This window comes from Ursus maritimus, unplaced genomic scaffold (assembly GCF_017311325.1).
Source record: "Ursus maritimus isolate PB19 unplaced genomic scaffold, ASM1731132v1 scaffold_11, whole genome shotgun sequence".
In the NCBI taxonomy this organism is placed as follows: Eukaryota; Metazoa; Chordata; class Mammalia; order Carnivora; family Ursidae; genus Ursus; species Ursus maritimus.
The window spans coordinates 60881525-60901514 of NW_024423453.1; the positions used below are offsets into that span (position 1 = coordinate 60881525).

The following is a 19990-nucleotide window of genomic DNA, read 5'->3' on the forward strand; positions in this document are numbered from 1 at the left end:
GAGCACTCTGGGGTGTAACCTACTTGTGCCTGTGCCCTCTGAAGCCATTTGATTTTGCGCTCTCTAATTCAGAAGACTAGATGAGTTGCAGTTATCTCAGACAATCCTTCATAAATACATTTACTTTATGCTAGCTTTTGGTAAGATTATTGAGTAGCAACAATTCTAGAATACATTCCTTTACAAGTCCACCGGGCGAGATGTATTACAAGCATGGCACCAAACTGTATAGTCAAGAAGCCTGGCGAGATACATGCCTCTACCTTATTCTGCATAAAGGCGGTTAGTAGGACTGCCTCCTGAGACTGATAATGCCCCGGACTACAGTTCATAGATGACAGTGCATTAGTGGGTAAATATTTATTAGATTATAACCCAGACTTCTTATTCATAGTAAATTATACTTATTAAATTATAAATTACAACCCAGACTACTGTTAGTCAGTAGCTTATAGAAATAGAATTGTAAGATGCATTTACAAGGAGCACAGCTTAAATTTAAGAATAAGAAATGGATTCATCCAGAACCAGGAGTTGGAATCACAAAATCTCATATAAACCTACATGTTGGCGCTCCAGGAAAGGAAGGTAGATTTTCCAGGAACCACTTGAAAGTGAATATTTTGTCAATTCTTTTCTCAATCTACATTTGCTCTTTATTTGAGAAAGAGGCATAGCAAAACTTTACTGAGTATTGCTTTCAAGTAGCTAAAATAGCTCTTCAACCAGGATGATTTTTCTCTTTCATGACAGCCAATCCTGATGGATGCTCCCAGTTCCTTAGAACTGTCAAGGAAACCACGAGGAGCGCTTCTGGCTGTGGAATGGACAAGTGACTCAAGCATTCAACTAGATGCCTTTCTTCTGAGTTATGCTGGAAGTTTTCTTGTTTCTTTTACGGCTTTTCTTTCCCCCTGCGGATTTTATTTCAGATCACAATGACTATTCCTGAATCTTGATTTTGTAAAATCCAGATTGTAGTGTATTTAATCCTGCATTTCCCCTTAGTGTAAAACCTGTATGAGTACTTTGTGTTTTATGATTTTTCTAGGAAAAATATTAGCCGCAAAATCATTCTGATCTCCCTTCCAGACCTAAATCGAGAGAGACAAGGGAAAGAGTACACGATGTTTTAGAAACAGGTGTTAAAGAAGAACAAAGTGTTGCAAAAATGGAAGAAACTGCCTGCAGGACTGCCTTCTTGGACCACCAGGCCGTGAATCACCCAGCTTGGTTTTGTGAGCTTGGACATTTATTGTCCCGGAGGACTGCTCACAACAGCGAGTCCTTCTGATGTACCTCTTATCCTGATCATGACCCTCATGACCCTTAGTGAATGAATGATGCTTCGAGCACAATATGTATCTTCCACATAAAAGCTTTTATTTTAAGAGATGAAATTGTAAGAGAGCAGAGCTGCAGCTTTCCTGAATACTGGACTTGGCTCACCCTCCAGTCGCCGGATAAGAAAAGTGCAACCAAAAAGGCTAAGGGACTTTGAAAGGTCATCTCGTTCTCTCTGACTTCTGCTTCAGTTCTGGGAGCTTGGCCATTGTCTCTTCTACAGGACGAGGCTCTGATGCTTACCATTTATATGCAACTATGAAATCTAGATATCGCTGCAAATGCTTCGTTGGTGCCAGCTATTAGTTACTGGGATTTCTTAATGTATTATCTCTTTTAACTGCTCTGTTAAGGTTGAATTCTACCTGTGACCCTTTTCCTCGGCATTTTTGTGCTGGAGGCTTTGTATTTCTATAACATCATCTTTATTTCGACCATATACCTTACCTATTCCCTTTATGTCTGAGGTCAAGACCTTCATTTACAACTTCAAACAGGAAGGACAGAGAAAGCTTGTTAGTTGCTTAACAACATTGATGTTGGGACCCAGCTCTTTGTTCCACGGGGAAGGGGGAGTTTTATATCCATTGTTATCTGTCAGGAGGGTCCTGGTGTGATTCCAGGATCTATGTGAATGCACCAAAGGGAGTTTCAGACATTATTGAGGTGAAATTGTCTCAAAGTGGCGTATACTTGTTTTGTTTTTAAATTTAGTTTGATGCCAAAGCCATTGTATTATATCACATTTTTTAAATTTAAACTGTGATTTAATTATATGCTTTTTCCTAATTGTGCCATCAGATTTAAGAATTTATGCAGTGACTCTGCCCCGATGTCACCTACAAAGGACATGCTTGATTAACTGTTAATTTTCAGCTTCGTGAGATCTAGTAAGCCTAGTAAATGAGGTTCCCACATTAAAGGCAGAACCAGAGATATCTACCGATTTTTACCCTTCCTATTATAGAACACACCTTATGTTTAGGAATTATCTGTTTATAGATAATAGATAAAACACTAATAAAGTTGGATGACATTCACATGCACTATAGTCTGCGATTTTTAACAAAAAGGGAATGAATAAGTGATTCTTTCATTTTCTATACTTTTTTCTTTTTCTCTCTTTTCCCTAAGTGAATCTAATATGAAACCAAATTATTAGCCTGTTCACTACATTTTTAAAAAAATGAAATATATTGCTACATCAAATATGGTGTTGTAAGTTAAATAGGATTATTAAAATTCTGTCACATTAAGAAATTAAAAATGAACTTACTTGCACCGTATTTGCACTGAACTTAACTGAAGTAATTTTAGTTAACTATATTTTGAATAAATATTAGAAGGTTGCCTTTAAATGGTGAGGACCAAAACATTACTGACAATAATAGTTACTGGTATTTAATAGGATTACTATGCAGCTCCCTCTCCCTCATTTATATTACTGCCGTCCGTTAAAGCTTACTCTCCTTTAAAACTGCAGGGGTGTTTGTTTGTTTGTTTGTTTGTTTTTTGAGAATGAGAACTAATTAGATAACACAATAGTGAGTGTGGATCCCCCAGTCTTCTTCACACCCCTGTCTTTCCAATGTAATCTCACATATAGGTCTTTGTGTGCCCACACAACCATGGTAGCCAAATAAAATATAGTTCAATTGATATTTTCTAACATTTGTAATCACTCCTATAACTAGTGTCTTTAGAAAGAGTAAAAACTTAACATAAAAGCTATCTTTGTTATGTCTTCTAAAACCAACATTTTCATTATACTGTAAGGTAGATACATACAACATTTAATTTTTTTTCATTAATCTGGTGATTCTCAGAGGGAAAAATATGGTTCTATACAAGAGTAACTCAATTGAACTTTTATATTCTCTTAGAAAGACATGAAAAAAATGACAGACTTTCTTGTTTTTTAAGTTTGGACTAAGTACTAAGTAAATGTTTAAAAGCTCTTGTCCTTAAATATCTGCATGATATTTACTCAGTAGACACATATCACGTACTGATTTAGGTTCGGAGGATAGAAATATGTAAAATATCTTTTGTTCTCTCAAAAATCTACTGATGGGTTTCACAGACAAACTGAATGGGGAAAAAAGTTAAAAGAAATTATTCAAGATATACAGCTTTTGGTGCAGAATTTGAGATTTTCACAGGCTACAGGCTTCTGAGCTTCTGTGAAATATTTAATTGATTATCCACATTTGAAATTTCAACTGTTTCTTATTTTCTAACATTTAGTAGCTCTGCTCCAAATGAGATGGCTATAGTGGTGGGGGCAGAGTGGGAGAAATTCACATAGAACTTTCCAGGAATCCCTCCCTCTTTCCTCTCTTCACCCCTTTTTCTCCCTCTGTTTTCTTCTTTCTTTCTTTCTTTCTTTCTTTCTTTCTTCTTTCTAAAAAAAGATTTTATTTATTTATTTATTTATTTATTTATTTATTTATTTATTTGACAGAGAGTACAAGCAGGTGGAGCAGCAGACAGAGTGAGAGGGAGAAGCAGACTTCCTGCTGAGCTGGGAGCCGGATGTGGGGCTCAATCCCGGGACCTGGAGATCATGACCTGAGCTGAAGGCAGATGCTTAACCATCTAAGCCACCCAGGAACCCCTCTCCTTCTGTTTTCTTGAGTATTTACTAATATGGCAGAGTCAGTCTAGGAACAGAGACAGAAAGTTTTAACAAATCATTGTCTCTGAGATAGATAAAATTATTTGTTGACAGCCGTTTATTTCCACTTTCCACTCCAATGCTACCCTGTGGGTGGAGTACATTCCCCCACCCCCTTGACTTTGGGTTTGGCTGTGAGACTTGGAAAGACTTACAAAATAACCGAAGCGACTGTGTGCCAACTCTGAGCAAAAGCCCTGCATGCTTCTGCTTGCCTTCCTGTTTTCCTGCACTCCTCCATGAAAAGAGCATGCCATCGTACCTACAGTCCCACAGTGGGAGACACAGAGAGCAGAGTGAGCCTACTTCACAGCCTAGACCTAAGCCCACCCAAGTCAGCCAATCTCAGACAAACCCGGAAGAGTCTCAGGCAACTCACACGCCAGTGAGCAAAAATAAATGTGGTAAACCATTGAGACCTGGGATTATTTGTTATATGGAATAATTGCAACCGAACTATACTGAAACAATCCTGGGCCACAAGACTTTGTTGTGTTAAGAGCTAGAGTTTGGGGGCACCTGGGTGGCTCAGTTTGTTAAGTGCCTGACTCTTAGTTTCGGCTCAGGTCATGATCTCAGGGTCTTGAGATTGAGTCCCATATTGGGCTCCATGCTTAGCATGGAGTCTGCTTCTCCCTCTCCTTCTGTTCTCCCCCTCTTCCCCCCGTCCCCCGGTTCAGGCACACACCTGCTCTCTCTCTCTCTCTCTCTCAAATATATATGTATATAAATTTTACCAAAGGGGGGGAAAAGAGCTAGGGTTTGAATGAACTTGGAGTCTAGGGATTCTCTGGTCTTTGCCAAGCTTATGTCTGTGTGTGTTTGTGTGTGTGTGGGGGGGTGGGTGGTGTGCACACACGTCTGTCTGTTTAACATGTTATGTTCAAAGATCTCTGGTATGACAATAGGCTGAACTAGCATGTACATGGTGATATTTGTGTACTTCTGCAGATAATGTGAAACAGAAAACATGTAGAAAGATGAACCTTAGCTGGTCCCTATGAAAGAAAATGTAAAAGAGGTAGGAGTAGGTCTCCAATGAGAAATAATTGCTCTTTGGAAACAGAAAAGAAAGGGTAAAGTGTATATAATGTTTCTGTAAAATAGATTTCCCAGAGTTCCCTGGTGTGGAGTCTTGCTAGAACCCATAGCTTCCAAATTAAAATTTTATTTTATCCCTTCTACTGATTTTCTATATTCTGACCCATTTCTATACTTAATAAAAAATATAATTCTCTCAATGCCAAGATATTAACTAGGTATTAGTATAAATCAAACGTATACTCAAAGATATTTAAATGATTATTACTATCCTCTATTTCACCCCTGATTAAACCTAAGTCTCCAGGGAGGATTGCTTTTCTGCAGCAAAAAATAAAAATAAAAAAATGAATCACAGAATGCTGAGATCTCAAAGAGTTTGAGAATAAAGTTTTAGGGTGAGTGGGTCTTGCTTTTAATTCAACTTTATCCTATTCTGTGTGTGGGGGTGGGGTGGGGAGATGGCTGTGGGAAAAGGAAGGAGAGAGAAGATCTTGAATATTCAGATCCATTTCCAACTGGAGGAGGAGAGCCAACCACAAATACATCTTCTTTTCCCTTCTTTCTGGGCTCTTTTTTTCATTCTTAGAAAAATCATCTCTATTCTGCTTCCTTATCCATCTATAGTTTTACTCCCTAAAGTCTGAGGCCTGAGTGTCACCCCTGAGTGTCCCCTTTTTGACAATTCCATGTGGCTGTCTTATAAACATCTCAAAGTTAACATGTTCAACCACAGATCAGTAACCTCCCCCAGTCTTCCTCATTAATTAACTATTACCTCTACTTGCCCAGTTACCTGAATGTCGACATCGACTCCTGCCTTTCCCTTACTCCTCAAGGTCCAGTTCATGGCAAATCCTGTCTATTTCACTTCCAAATGCATTTTCTTTAAAACGCCCATCTCTTTCTAAATCCATCTCCTACTCTCTCCACCTCTACTGCTACAGTCTAGCCAGACCATCATCTGCTCTAGACTACAAGAGTTTGCTTGGCAGTTTTTATGCTTCCACATCCACCCCTTCTATCTGATCTTCAAATAAAAGTTTGAATGATTACTTCTCTCATTAAAATCCTTCCAAAATCCACTCAGAATAAACCTGACCTTTATCAAGGTTTATAAAACCCTCCATTGACATGGCTCCATGATCATTACCATTTTTTCTCACTCATGCTGCTCCAAGCACACAGTGTCAAGGGGTGTCTCTAACATTATACAACTTTGAAAAATTACTGGCAATAGAATATATTGTCACCCCTTTCTGGTCATCTAATGCAGGCACCACAGACACGCCAAATAGCTCTATGGTCCAAGAGATGAATCACAGGAATCTTCATGGTTTGGGCCATTACATGCTTGATTTATTATGATACTGTAGAGGGCAATGCAACAGGAAATATCAGAGAGGGATCTGAGCTCTGTAGTTCTCAAGGTGCTGGCTAAGGTATATCCTTTGAGATTTTCTACCCTGAGTCTTACTTGACTGATTTCCAAACTCCTTTGCATCCTGCAGGAGATGTATTGGCACACAGCCTGGACAAAATACTAAGCAATTATAATAAATTAATGATTTATTGTTTCTTCCTCTTCTGTCTGATAATTCTCTATCGGTTTCCTGGATTTAATTTTGTTTTCCTACTTCCTAGATTTTGTCAGTAAGAGAATGGTGGATATATCAGTGGCAAAACTTTTAGGCATCCAAGGGTTCTTTTGTGAGGTTGAGAATATAGCAGGTCTTAAAGTGTATGATTTAGCCATCTGTACCTAAAGGCAAGTGTGGGCCCTCACCTCTTGCCTTTCTAGCCACCCCCTCCCCGAATCACAGAATCAGAATTGCATTTTTCAAGAGATTTTCTACTTTTCGGAATGATCCTTTCCAATAAATTAATTCTTCTTGTTTATTCTGGTCTTCACTGTCCATCTTCCTGAATTCTAATGTACATAGCTGAATATGCTCAACCTCCCATTCCCTAACTATCACAAAACCTAAAATGAGGGCGCCTGGGTGGCTCGGATGGTTAGGCATTTGCCTTTGGCTCAGGTCACGGTCTCCAGGTCCTGAGATTGAGCCATGTCAGCTCAGTAGGGAGTCTGCTTCTCCTTTTCCCTCTGCCCCTCCCCCTGCTTATGCTCCCCCTGTCTCTCTCTCTCTCTCAAATGAATAAATAAGAAATCTTTAAAGAAAAAAAAACCAAACCCTAAAATGATATGGTCACTTTCTCTTAAAATATCATTTTATTTATCAATTATTTTGTGGGTCAGAAATAATCTGTTATCACATTTCCAGTGGTCATTGTCTCTATGATCTGAGAGATGTAGAGGTTTTGTGTGCATTTATGTATATGATTGAGCTCAGGGTTGAAAATTTATTCCTTCCCTGAGATCACAGTGAAATTAATGATTCTTAAAAAATCTTTCCTATGTCTTAAGAAAATGAAGCCATCCCAAGATTTTCTTTCCTTTAAAAAAAAACAAAAACAAAAACAAAAAAACTTGTGTCTTCATCCTGTTTTTTTTTTTTTAATTTGTTGCTTTCTTTCTGCTTCCTCCACTCGGACCTCCATGCCCTTCCGATTCTGCCTTAATGTTTGTATTCAAATGTCTTTATACTGTGTCTCATAGGAGCTGTAGCTTTCTGAAACGGAGCATTTTGTTCTCTTCTCTGGTTGACAACTTACAGAATGAATGAGCTTTCATTTTGTTTAACATTTGAGGAAAATCAATGAGAAAACTGGCAATTTCCTTTACAAATGGACTATGGGACTTCAACTATTACTCAGAGTCCTTTATACATGTATAAATAAGCATTGAGACTTATTAGTTTAATCTTATAAGCAGCCTTGTAATTTTCACTTGAACAACATTTTATAAAGCACGAGTTGATATGGATCACTTTGAAAGTTCAATGAAGTATTAATAAACATAGACCTTATTTTGCAAGACAACCGTTAAATTTTACCTAGGCAGTGTGAGCATTGTTAAATACCAAGTTCTTCCTGTTTGAAGTAACATTTTTAGTGATAAAATGTCCTGCCATCGACTTTTATTTATTTAGGTATTTTAATCTAATAAATTGAATCCTGCAATGCAATTCGTGGTAAGATTTAAAGAAACCACAGCAATAGATTTATAATTTGCTTGGTATTGCAGGTAGATAGCATCAAATGCACAAGAAAAGTTAATATAATTTTGCTACATCTCCATCATTGTAATGAAAATAATAGTGAAGTTTGTTGGAAGCTAGACAGGATTACTCAATTTAGATAGTCAAAATTTTTCTTAGAAGTCATTTAGGAGAGGAAAATAATTTTCTATTGCTATTTGCTAAATGGATTAAAAGAGCTTCCTATGTTTTATTTCGGCATATGTTGTAAAAAGAAATATTGTGTTTTTTACAAACCTCATAGAAGAGAACGGTTTACTTTAATTCTGGCAGCTCAGTACGGACCAAAATCATGGTATTAGATAACCTTTCCTTTTTATTGACCTATGGCGACGTAAAAGCCAAATGGGAAAGAAAAAAAACCCACAAAAATAATAAGTGCTATTGATAGCACTACGGATACCCTCATACAATACTTGTGGGAGTGTAACTGCTGTAAATATTTCTGGAGGGGCATTTGGCAATACATACCAATACATACAGCTGTCAGTGCAGTGATTCCAGTTCTAAGAATTTATACTAAGGAAAAAATGCAAAATATATGTAAAACTATACACACACACATAGTCACGAATATAACCTTCACCATATAAGTGTTCATTATTGTGTTAGTCCTAATAGTGAGTACGTTACTATAGCACGTCCATACAATATGACAAAAGTTGATAATTATATATATGTATTTTCTATGTAAAATATTATATGTCTACAAATTCTTGTGCAAAAGTAGGTATATGGCATTTAGTGCACTCACCTTTGGTAAGGAAGCTCGTGATCCTGAGCTCTGCGTGGTCATAGTCAGCACGGTAGTTATTCCCAAGGCTACCCTGGCTGGCGCAGCATCCATATTGATCCAGAATGAAACCCAGGATAGGATAACGATCAGGAGACTGGGAATGTACATCTGGATCAGGTAGTATCCCATTTGTCGCTCAAGATGGAATCGCACTTCTATACACGTAAATTTTCCTAGTTGGTCGTAAAAGAAATGCAGCAGTTGGTAAAAATATAGTCTTTGTGAGGACATCAAATGTCACATTCTTTTTCCATATTTTGTCCTAACATTTTCCATTACAATGAAAAGGGAGCCTAAATCGTATAGGCAAATTGCTTTCTAAAAAATATTTTTCTTAGTTTTCTGCTAGCATCTGGAAGCAACATGAGAGTACACTTTCCAGGAAATAGTATGTCATCTTATTACTTCACATTTGGTTAGCATTTCATACTTTGAAAGTACTCAACGATCTATCATTTCACTTGACTCCAGCTATTGTTTCTGAGATAGACAGGAGAAAGGTGTATCTAATATAGAAAGACCTTCCTTCCTCATTGAGTCTGTCTGGTACTTTTTAGTACTTATTGAGAGCCAGGTGATATTTGTTCCAGAGGCCTTTACATTTACTTTAAAGCAAGTGCTAAGGGACAAATTCAATTGAAGATGAATAGTTCCTTAAACGTAATTAAAGTAAGTTAATATATATTGATAATTTGGAAACTACTAATGCAAAAAAGAGCAAAACATGTTACTCCCTATCAATAAATTTGAACATAATTTAAAAACACACTTACTGAAAAAACCTGAGATATATGTGTTCTGTGTACTCATGCCCTGTGTCTCTGTTATGGTAAGTAATTAGTAGAGGAATAAATTATGTCTTAAGTAACCATCTTGTTGATGTCTCTGCTTATCCTCTGGTTATACTCCCTACTATCATGTCCATGTTACCTCTCTTAAAATAGTTGTTTATCTGAATAACCAAATTCTTGGTTTTATTCTTTCCTTATTCTAACTCTGTTAAAAAAGGTAAGGTTAGTTAATTAACATGCTGATCTTTTTTTAGGTGACATTCTCTGACCCAATTGGGAAAGAGAATCAAAGACCACATTCAGGAAAATTGCTAGTGTATTTTTAGATAGGTTTCAGTGCAAAACTTCCAGGATTGTGGCTTGAGCCACGTGCTACTATGATTCATGGGCAAAGCCACCGGATAAAGGGATGGATGATATTCCAGGACTTAAAATTCCTAACAAAGTTTCAGAAATTCTGGGAAAGTTAGATTCCACTCTTAAGTGTTTAGGGATCAGAAACAAAGATACATCTATGATCCTTTTGTCAATTTATCAACTGCATACAGAATGCCTACAATTTCTTGAAATATATAAATATACTTAAGGTTTTTAAGATTCTACTAAAATACAAAATTTTTTAAATAATGAAATGAAATAGGGCAAGAATAGCTGAACTATTTTCATGATATCACTGTTAAATTATCCAAGTAATCTCAGGGCGCCTACGTTGGGGTTAATGTAGAGCGTGAAATCAGCCATAATACCTGGCTTGCATAAATGTAACATGGAGGCTGCTGAGGGCAAGGAAGATTTCGGAGAAGGGCAGAGGTCTTTGGAATGCTGAGGCCTGTGTGACCACTCTGCCCTAGGAATGCCTTGAGGAGTTGCCTTCCCCGGAGCTTTCTTACCCCCAACAGCCGCCCTGTGATCTAAGAGATGTGTGCATTGTTCCTGGGCTATGTCTGGCAGAACTCGTAGAAGACACAGATTAGCGTAGCAGATTAGCATATCGTATCTTTCCCATAAACAGATCCTCCTAGTTCCAGTAAGATCCCTTGTCACACATCACGTGCTTGAGAAACAGTGATAAAGATTCAGGATTATCCTGAAGGACCAATGAAGGCAGGAGCAAAGAAGAGCAAAGGGTCTTCATCTCTGACCGTTGACCCCCTTGCCTTCTCCTCCCTTTTACAGCAAAGTCTGGAGTCATCTTTCATCCATCGGTACAGGGATTGCTGGCCATTCCCTGCACGCCTGGGTGGCACAGTCGGTTGACCGTCCAAGTCTTGGTTTCCGCTCAGGTCGTGCCCTCAGGGTCCTGGGATGAAACCCACCAGGCTCTGCACTCAGTGTGGAGTCTGCTTAAGATGCTCATTGCCTCACCCTCTGCCCTTACACCCCCTCTAACCTCCCCCTCTAGCTGGCTCATGGGCATGTGTGTGTGCTCTCTTTCTGTCAAATAAATAAATACGTAAATCTTAAAAATAAAAACATAAAAAAAATTATCCAAGTAATCTCGTGATGAAATTACTAATAATCACTGACCATTTGGCTACTTGGAGTACATTCTGTAAGGTTCATGTAATTCTCAAAAAAAAAAAATTCTCATTGTGCCTTATGACGAGTATTTTCATAACTATCACTGGGAGGAAAAATAACGGTATATTGTATATATATAAATAAATATATACCACATGTGTATGTGTGGCTCTAGAGAGAAAAATGAACACGCTCTACAAGTTCTGACATGGCAACACTAGTACAACAAGACTGGAGCTTCTTCAAGCATGTTTATATTTTGACTGACATTTTACTTTATTTTTATTTATTTAATTATTTATTTTACTTCTCAGACTTAAAGGTTATTTCTTTTAGGTGACTAAAAATTTATTTTGATTAATTGATTCATTTTCTAGTTATAAAGTAAAAAATAATGCATTCTAGTCTCAATGCTCCTTCAAAAAAAACCCTAGAGACAATATAAAGAATATTACAATTCATTGATAAAAAGAAAATAATCCAATATAAAAATGGGCACAAGATCGACTATTTTTATGGCATCTGAGCTATTTATTTTTGGTTGTCTGCTATTTGCAATAAAAGTATCCTGGCTGTGGGACACCTAGGTGGCTCAGCTGGTCAAGCTTCGGACTCTTGGTTTTACCTCAGGTCATGATCTCAGGGTCATGAGATCCAGCCCCAAGTCCAGCTCCCAGCTCAGCGCAGAGTCTGCTTGAGATTCTCTCCCTCTCTCTCTGTCCCCTCACCCCACAGCTTGTGTGCTCTATTTCTCTTTCTCTCTCTAAAATAAATAAATAAATAAATAAATAAATAAATAAATAAATAAATAAATAAAATCTTTAAGAAAAAGGTATCCTGGCTCAGATGGATGAAGCAAAAAAGAAAGGAGAATCAAATTATTAAAATCAGTATGAAAGAGGGGACATTACTCAGAGAAATTGAAGGATTATAAGGAAGTATTATGAAGAACTGTATACCAACAAGTGGAATGTCTTAGATGAAATGGACAAATATATAGAATGACACGTATTACTGAAACTCGTTCAAGATGATATAGATAATCTGAATAGACCTACAAAAAGTAAAGAGGTTAAATTAGTAATTTTAAAACTTAGCACAGGGGAAAACTCAAGGCTACAAAACTTCTGTTAAACATCTAAAGAAGAATTAATAACAAGTCTTCTTCATAAAATCTTCCAGGAACTAGATAACAAGAATAATTCCTAACTCATTCAATGAGCTCAGTATTACCCTGATAGTAAAACCAGACAAAAACATCACAGGGGGAAAAAAAAGTATACAGATAATGTCTCTGATGAATATAATCTAAAAACACCAGAAAAATACTAGCAAACTGAATCCAGCAACATATGGAAAAAGCTATACAACAGAACCAATCAGAATTTATCATGGAATGCAAGCAAGTTTGGCTTAACCTCCCAAGTCAATGTAATACATTATATAAATAAAACAAAGACAAAAACTATACAATCATCTCAATAAAAGTAAAATTGTCAAAAATCCAACAGTCTTTCATAACAAACTAGACAAACTCAACAAACTAGAAACAGAAGATAATTTCCTCAACCTGATAAAGGGCATTTATGAAAAACTTATAGCTGATACCATACTTAATGGTGAAAAGCCGAATGCTTTTCTACTAAATTCTGGAACAAGGCAAGAATGTCTTTGCTTGCCACATCTATTAAACATTGTACTGAGAGGTTCTAGCCAGGATAATTAGGGCAATAATTAAGTAAGAGGCATTTAGATTGAGAAGGAAGTGGTAAAACTATCTCTATAAGCAGAAGACATTATCTTGCATATAGAAAACCCTAGAGAATTCACTAAAAATCTAGTTGAATCCCTGAGTTCAGCAAGGTTATAGGATACACTACGAGTATACAAAAATCAATCGTGTTTCTATACACTAGTGATAAACAATAAAAAAATTAAACGGAAAAAACAATTCCATTTACAATAGAATCAAATAAAATAAAATACTTATAAATAAATTTAACAAAAGAAATGTAAGATTTCTACACTAAAAAATACAAAACACAGCCGAACAAAATTAAAAAATTGGAACAAATGGAAAATCATTCTGTAGCCATTAATTAGAAGACTAAATATGGCAAACTTCCCATAATCTACAAATTCATTGTGATCTCTATCAAAATTTCTACTGGCTTTTATGCAGAAATGTACAAGCTGATCCTGAAACTATTATGGAAATTCAAGAGACCTAGAATAACCAATATAGCCCTCAGGCAAAAAGAACAAAATTTCCGCATTTCAAGACTTGCTACAAATCAACAATAACACCAAAATATGATAATGTTATAAGTACAGATATGCAGATCAATGGAATAGAATTGGAAGTCCAGAAATAATCATTTATGGTCAACTGATTTTCAACAAAAGACTACAGCTATTTTATAGGGAAATAATGGTCTCCTCAACAGATGGTACAGGGAGAACTTTGTATTCACATGCAAAAGAATTAACTTCCACCCCATCTCTTAGTATTCAAAATGGATCATACACCTATATGTAAATTGCTAAATCTACAAAATTCTTAGAAGAAGGCATAGGAGTAAATCTTTATGATCTTAAGGTAGGCAACAATTTTTTTAAATACAATACCAAAATCCCAAGTAACAAAAGAAAAAAAAAGTGATAAATTTGGCTTCCTCAAAATTAAGTTTTGTGCTTCAAATGACATCATTAAGAAAGTGAAAAGACAACATACCAACTGGGGAAAAGTATATGTAAATAAATAATAAAAAGAGAAATAACTGACTTAGAAAATGGGCAAGGGAATTGAGTAAACATCTTTTTCCAAAGAAGATATGCAAACATCAATAAGAACATGAAAGGATGCTCATCATTACTCATTAGGGAAATGCAAATCAAAACCACAATGAGACAGGACTTCACTCACTAAAATGGCTATAATAAAGAAGACAGATAATAAGTTTTGGTTAGGATGTGGAGAAACTGGAATCCTCATTCATTGTTGGAAGAATCGTAAAGGGTGTGAATATTTTGAAAAACAGTTTGGCGGCATAGTTTTACCATATGATCCAGCTTTCTACTTCTAACTCTACACCGAAGAGATATAACATGTATCCATCCCAAAACTTGTATGTGAGTGTTCATAAGTGGTCCAAAGTTGGAAATACCCTAAATGTCTAGCATCTGGTGAATGAATAAACAAAATGAGGTATATCCATACAATAGAATACTATTTGGCAATAAAAAGGAACGAAGTATTGAGATATGCTACCAGAAGGATGAATCTCAAAAACATTCTTCTAATTAAAAGAAGACTATCACAGAGACCACATAAGATTCCATTTATAGAAAACATCCCGAAAATACAAAGCTAGAGAAACCGGAAGTTGATTAGTGATTACCAGGAGCTGCTGGATAGGGAGGACTGCTGATTGATATAAGGTTTATTTTTTTTTCAGGTGATAAAATATTCCAAGATTATGCTGGTGGTTGCACACCTCTGTAAATACACTGAAAATCATTGAGCTGTATCCCTTAAGCAAGTGAATTTTATAGTACCTAAATTAAATCTCAATAGAGTTGTTTTAAAAAAGTCTTTAGTTGCAAGATGAACAAGGTCTGAGGATCTAATATAACATGGTGGCTGTAGTTGATAACATTGTACTGTATAATTGAGATTTGCTAAGAGAGTAGAACATAAATATTCTCTCACACGCAAAAGGGTAAATAAGTTAACTAACTTGGGGGGAATCCTTTCACAGTGTATACGTATATTAAATCATCCCATGTACACTGATTATTTTATGTTAATTATGCACCTCAATAAAACTGGAAGACAAAAAAGCCTTCTTTTGGTATAGATCTAAAGGAAAAGTTTCCCATTTAGAGAAAATCTGCTCCTCCCAGAGGGCAGGTTGTAATATTCTCACATGTACAGACAAATTTGGGGTTCAAATCCACTTTTTATTTATTATTTTACTCAACAAATATGTATTGAGCATCCACGTACTCCAGCAGTGTCCAGAAAACATAAAAATAGAAAGAATATCTATAATCGTTGACTTAAAAACTTTTGGCAATAAGGGAAACAAACAATATGTAAGTAAGCCTATAAATGAAAGATACAATTTTAGACAGTGAAAGCAGTAAGTGGAAAGTGGATGTTTAACATATATTTGTTATAGAGATGATTTGAGGACTGGTATCTGAGTAGTCCTGACATATGTGAGAGTACTTGGTTTGGGATAATTTGGGGCAAGAGTATGTATGTATGGAGGGAGGGAGGGAGGGGGTGGGGGGAAGGCGGTGTAACCGGGTGATGGGCATTAAGGAGGGGACGTGTCGTGATGAGTACTGGGTCTTACACACAACTAATGAATTGTTGAACACTACATCAACAACTAATGGTGTACTATATGGTGGCTAACTGAACATAAATAAATAAATAAATAAATAAATAAATAAATAAATAAAATTTTAATAGCAAAAGAAGAAGAAGAAGGAGGAGGAGAGGGAGAAGGAGGAGGAGGAGGGTATGCACAGAAAGAAGAGCAAGTACAAAGTCCCCGAAGCAGGAATCCGTGTGGCATATGTAAGAAAACAAACCACTGTGGCCAGATTACAAAATAAGGGGATGAGGGAGAAGAGGGTCTCGGGGAGACGGGCAAGGGATACCACCAAGTTTGTGGTTCTTTGTTACAGTGGCCCTAGGAAACTAATCCGCCAACTTAAACCACCTCTAGAGCCCTCTTAGCCTCTCTCTAAAATTTGCTTGTCATTGTAACTGGCCCTAGAGAGTGGAGCAAGGACACTGGTATTGACTTGTCTGCCCTTTATCTTTGTGTTGAGATGTTAACCTTGAACTCCCCATCAAACTAAATATCAACCTCACTGCTGGGTTAAGAAAATGGCAGTGACTTTTTCACCAGATATTGTGAATTGATTAAAGAGATAAAAGAGATTAAAGACCTCGTATAGTGAAAGGTCAGGTCAAAGTCCTGGAAAATGATGAGCCAAAGAGGAATCATAGTTACTGTAAGGAAATAATAAGAGCATCAGTTGATGCTAGTGGGAGGCGGTGGACTAACCACATTGAAGTGATGACTCATTTGTGGGTGGTTTAACAGAATTTGTGGGAATGGGGTAGGCAGCGAGAATAGATATTATGAGAATAGCTGTGCTGGTTGAGAGAAATGAACAGATCTCATGAATGTGCAAATATCACATTAAGTCTATCAGTCCTCGACAACAATAATCTAATATCTATCCTCAAAGGCGAAAGGGTACTGTGTCGGTGTGAGTAATAGGTACTTAAGTAACAATAACTTGAAATGCATGAAATTGTAGCCAAAGACAGGTTTAGACAAATGAAGCCCTACAAAAAAAAAAAAAAAAAAAGCAATTCCTTTCATTTTGTTATTAAATACAATGTATATTGCCCAAGAAGAGCTAAATATTATTGCTCTATAGAAATTAAAGGAACTTTTTTGGAAGCATCATTAGTATGTAACTATGGGCTTTCGCCAAAAAAAAAAAAAAGAAATAGATATAATTGAATAGCAAGCATTTCTTTGATCCTATACGAATCAATTATATAACAATATGCATTGAGTCCAAGCATTTGTAAATTTCATATGCATTCGTTTTCTGCTCTATGACTATGAAAAACACTAAGCTATAGTTAAAATAATTAACCTACCACTATAATGAAGAAACACTGAATATCATAAAACCAGAAGTCACAAGTGTAATAAAGAATGCTCGACCCCTACCTGTATTGTAATGTTTAGTGCAGTATCGTAAATCTTTCTCTTCTTTCAGCAGAAACTGGGGCAAAGTGAGTCCTTCGGCCACTTGTACAGGTGCCTCATCTTGCCATTCAAAAATGAGATCATTCATTGTGTACCCAACTAGGCAAAATATAATAAAAATATTTATAGCATAAAAAGGCATTCAAAGAAACCAAAGTTTTTAAAAAAGCTTGTACATTTCACATGGGTTGGGATGACCAGTGTCATCTTAACTCAACAAATTGAGTTATGCACTGCACGATTCCATCTCACCAAAGTCTGCTGAAGTCTATTCACATAGAATCCTCATCAAATAATGTAAGAAAATGTAGTAGGTTAACAGAAAGCATAACAAGGCATATAGAAACTTCAGAGCCCGTGCATATACGTTCTTTCCATGGAATGGGCAGATCCTGGATTAGTCCAACAACTCATTTTGGTTCCACTCCATTAGATATCCCACCTTCTCTCAAATTATTCAGAGCTCTTTCAACAAAAACTGAAATTGTTACTGGTTAGGAAAAGACCTGAACTACAATATCTGTGGGGGAAAGTATCGAGGCTTTTATCTTTCTTGATTTCATCATTAACTATTTTAGTTTATGGCATCTGCTTCAATGTTCCAAATCCCAAAATGAACAAAATGATATTTTAAATAGAGATGTCAGCTCTTCAGAGAAAAATCAGAGTACAAAGAAAAATCCACGTGGAACAGTTTGTGGAGAAGGAAATTCTTGCACATACTATCAGTGAATTCAGGATAGAATTAGCTATCATATTTAGTAATAAGACGTCAGCATCTTTTAGTAAATGGAAAATTCATATTTATATAGGAGAGGTATCTAAGAAAAGCAGGATTTTATCTTTTTTTCCTCCTCTAAATGGAAAGCTATTGAAATGCACACTTCAAATCTGCAGCTGGAGGGGGAATCAAAGTGCATGGAACCTGAGGGAAGACTATTGTTGCCATGAACAACTACCATGCTACCATGGAGGCAGGGAGAGAGAGGACACAGGCTCTGGCTTCTGAACTAAGTCAAGTGGGCAGATTAAGAAGCAGAAGCTTTCGATTCATGAAGAAGCAAGCAAGGGCAATTGTCCCACACAGGTTATCCTGGAGGCAAACTGGTAGTAAGAAAGACGCTGTTTAGTGTCTAGAAACAGCTGGCGTGGAACAGATTTGACTGGACAGAGCAATGTGTAGGGAAGACAAGATATGTGAAATTTCGTCCCAATTTAGACAGACCAATAGAGAAATTTCATTTTGTTTTTATATTCTAAGGCTTTTTTAGGGTCTTCTGTGAAAAGAAACTAGCTCTCTGAGATTCCCTCAAAGACAAGCTTTAGTCTCTAATGCCAGTTATAGGCAGTATGTTTAGCTTCCTTGTGCTAAATAATTGTGCACACTAAGTGATTTAGGTATGGGAAACTCCTAATCAAATTATGCTACTTCCTTATGGTCCCTAGAATAGTTGCTTGAAACCAGGAAGAAGATAATGAGATGGCATGTGTAGGGGGTCATTCTTTTGTTCTGAGTAATTGACTTGGACCGTCAACAAAAATAACTAAATGGTAATTTTGTCTCAGGAAACCTTCAAATGTAACTTAAAAAACTCAATACTCTTTTACACAGCTCAAAGTGTTTTAACATCCTGATGCTTTCGGTTGGCAGATCTTTATACAAGTCTGAAGATGTGAAGGAGAACAGATTGGCTAATGAGATCAAGGTGGTGAGTTGAACTGCCTTGTACGATAATCAGTTTCACAGCAATAAATACTTTATTCAGGGACCAAAGACATCAACCTTAATTTCAGCCAACAATCTCATATGGTAACTGCAGGAAAACATGTAAACAAATGAGTCAATGCAACCAAGCATTTGTTTCTTCAAGCATTTATTTGGTACCAACTGTCTGTAAGTCATCCTGCTAGGCGCAAGGGCCGAGAAGTGTCATTCCAGGGTAGAAAATAGGTATCATGAGAGAGGTACAAAGTGCTATGTGCATTCAGAAGGATGTATGATACCCACTTAGGCCTCATTTGAATTAGACCTTGAAGCAAGACAGCGGCTTCATATAAACAATGTGAGAAAAGATGAGGTATTCAGGCAAAGAGACCAGTGTAATTAGTTGAAAGAAACTACAATCTCCCCGGGTTTACAATAGGAATAGAAAGAGCTTCATTTGTCTAGAGCCAGTGTGCATGAAGGAACATAGGGAATGAAAAGACAAATTAAGCTAAGATTGTGTGAATTTTAAATTCCAGGTTGAAACCTTTGATTTTTCCAAAATTCCCTGTGGGCAATGATGAACAATTGGAATCTTTTGAGCAGGGAAGTGACATGACAAAGATTCTACTCTAGAGACAGTAGCAAGATCCACTCATGAGATTCGCAAGGTGCAAACTACTTTCATAATCATAACAAGACATATGCCTTTTTGATCATGTTGACATTCACCCAGATGGTTAAAAAACAATGGGGGGAGGGGTTAAAACTTCAAGTGCTTTAGCATAATTACAGACAGTGGCCACAAACTGTGTTGGTGGTTATTGTTTTCTTTACCACCATATCTTGTAGTGCAGGAATAACAATGCCAATTTTAAAGAATGTCCATGATCCTTGATGAAGCAGTAACAATTATAATTTTATTAAATTTTGACCCTTATATAAATATCCTTTTAATATCCTCTGTGTTAAAAGGTACATATAAAGTACTTCCACTGCATACTGTATTATGATTCTTTTAAGGAAGAGAACTGGGGTGATTGACTTGCAAGTTAAATCCGTTTTGGTTTTTTTGTGAAACACTGTTTTTACTTGAAAAAAAAAAAAGACTGGTAAATTATAATTATTACATATGGCAGACCAT

At 36.5% G+C, this 19990-nt stretch overlaps 1 protein-coding gene across 2 annotated transcripts in view; it reads right to left on the reverse strand.

Annotated features, from left to right (window-relative positions):
• The window catches only part of GLRA3 (glycine receptor alpha 3), a 181348-nt gene that overhangs the window by 26490 nt on the left and 134868 nt on the right, over positions 1 to 19990 (reverse strand). For both annotated transcript variants that reach the window (XM_008705064.2, XM_008705065.1), the window contains exons 6-7: positions 17103 to 17240; positions 8978 to 9192 (exon numbers count right to left, since the gene is read on the reverse strand). In XM_008705064.2, the coding sequence (XP_008703286.1) occupies positions 8978 to 9192; positions 17103 to 17240 (353 nt within the window). The remainder of the gene's footprint in view (positions 1 to 8977; positions 9193 to 17102; positions 17241 to 19990) is intronic.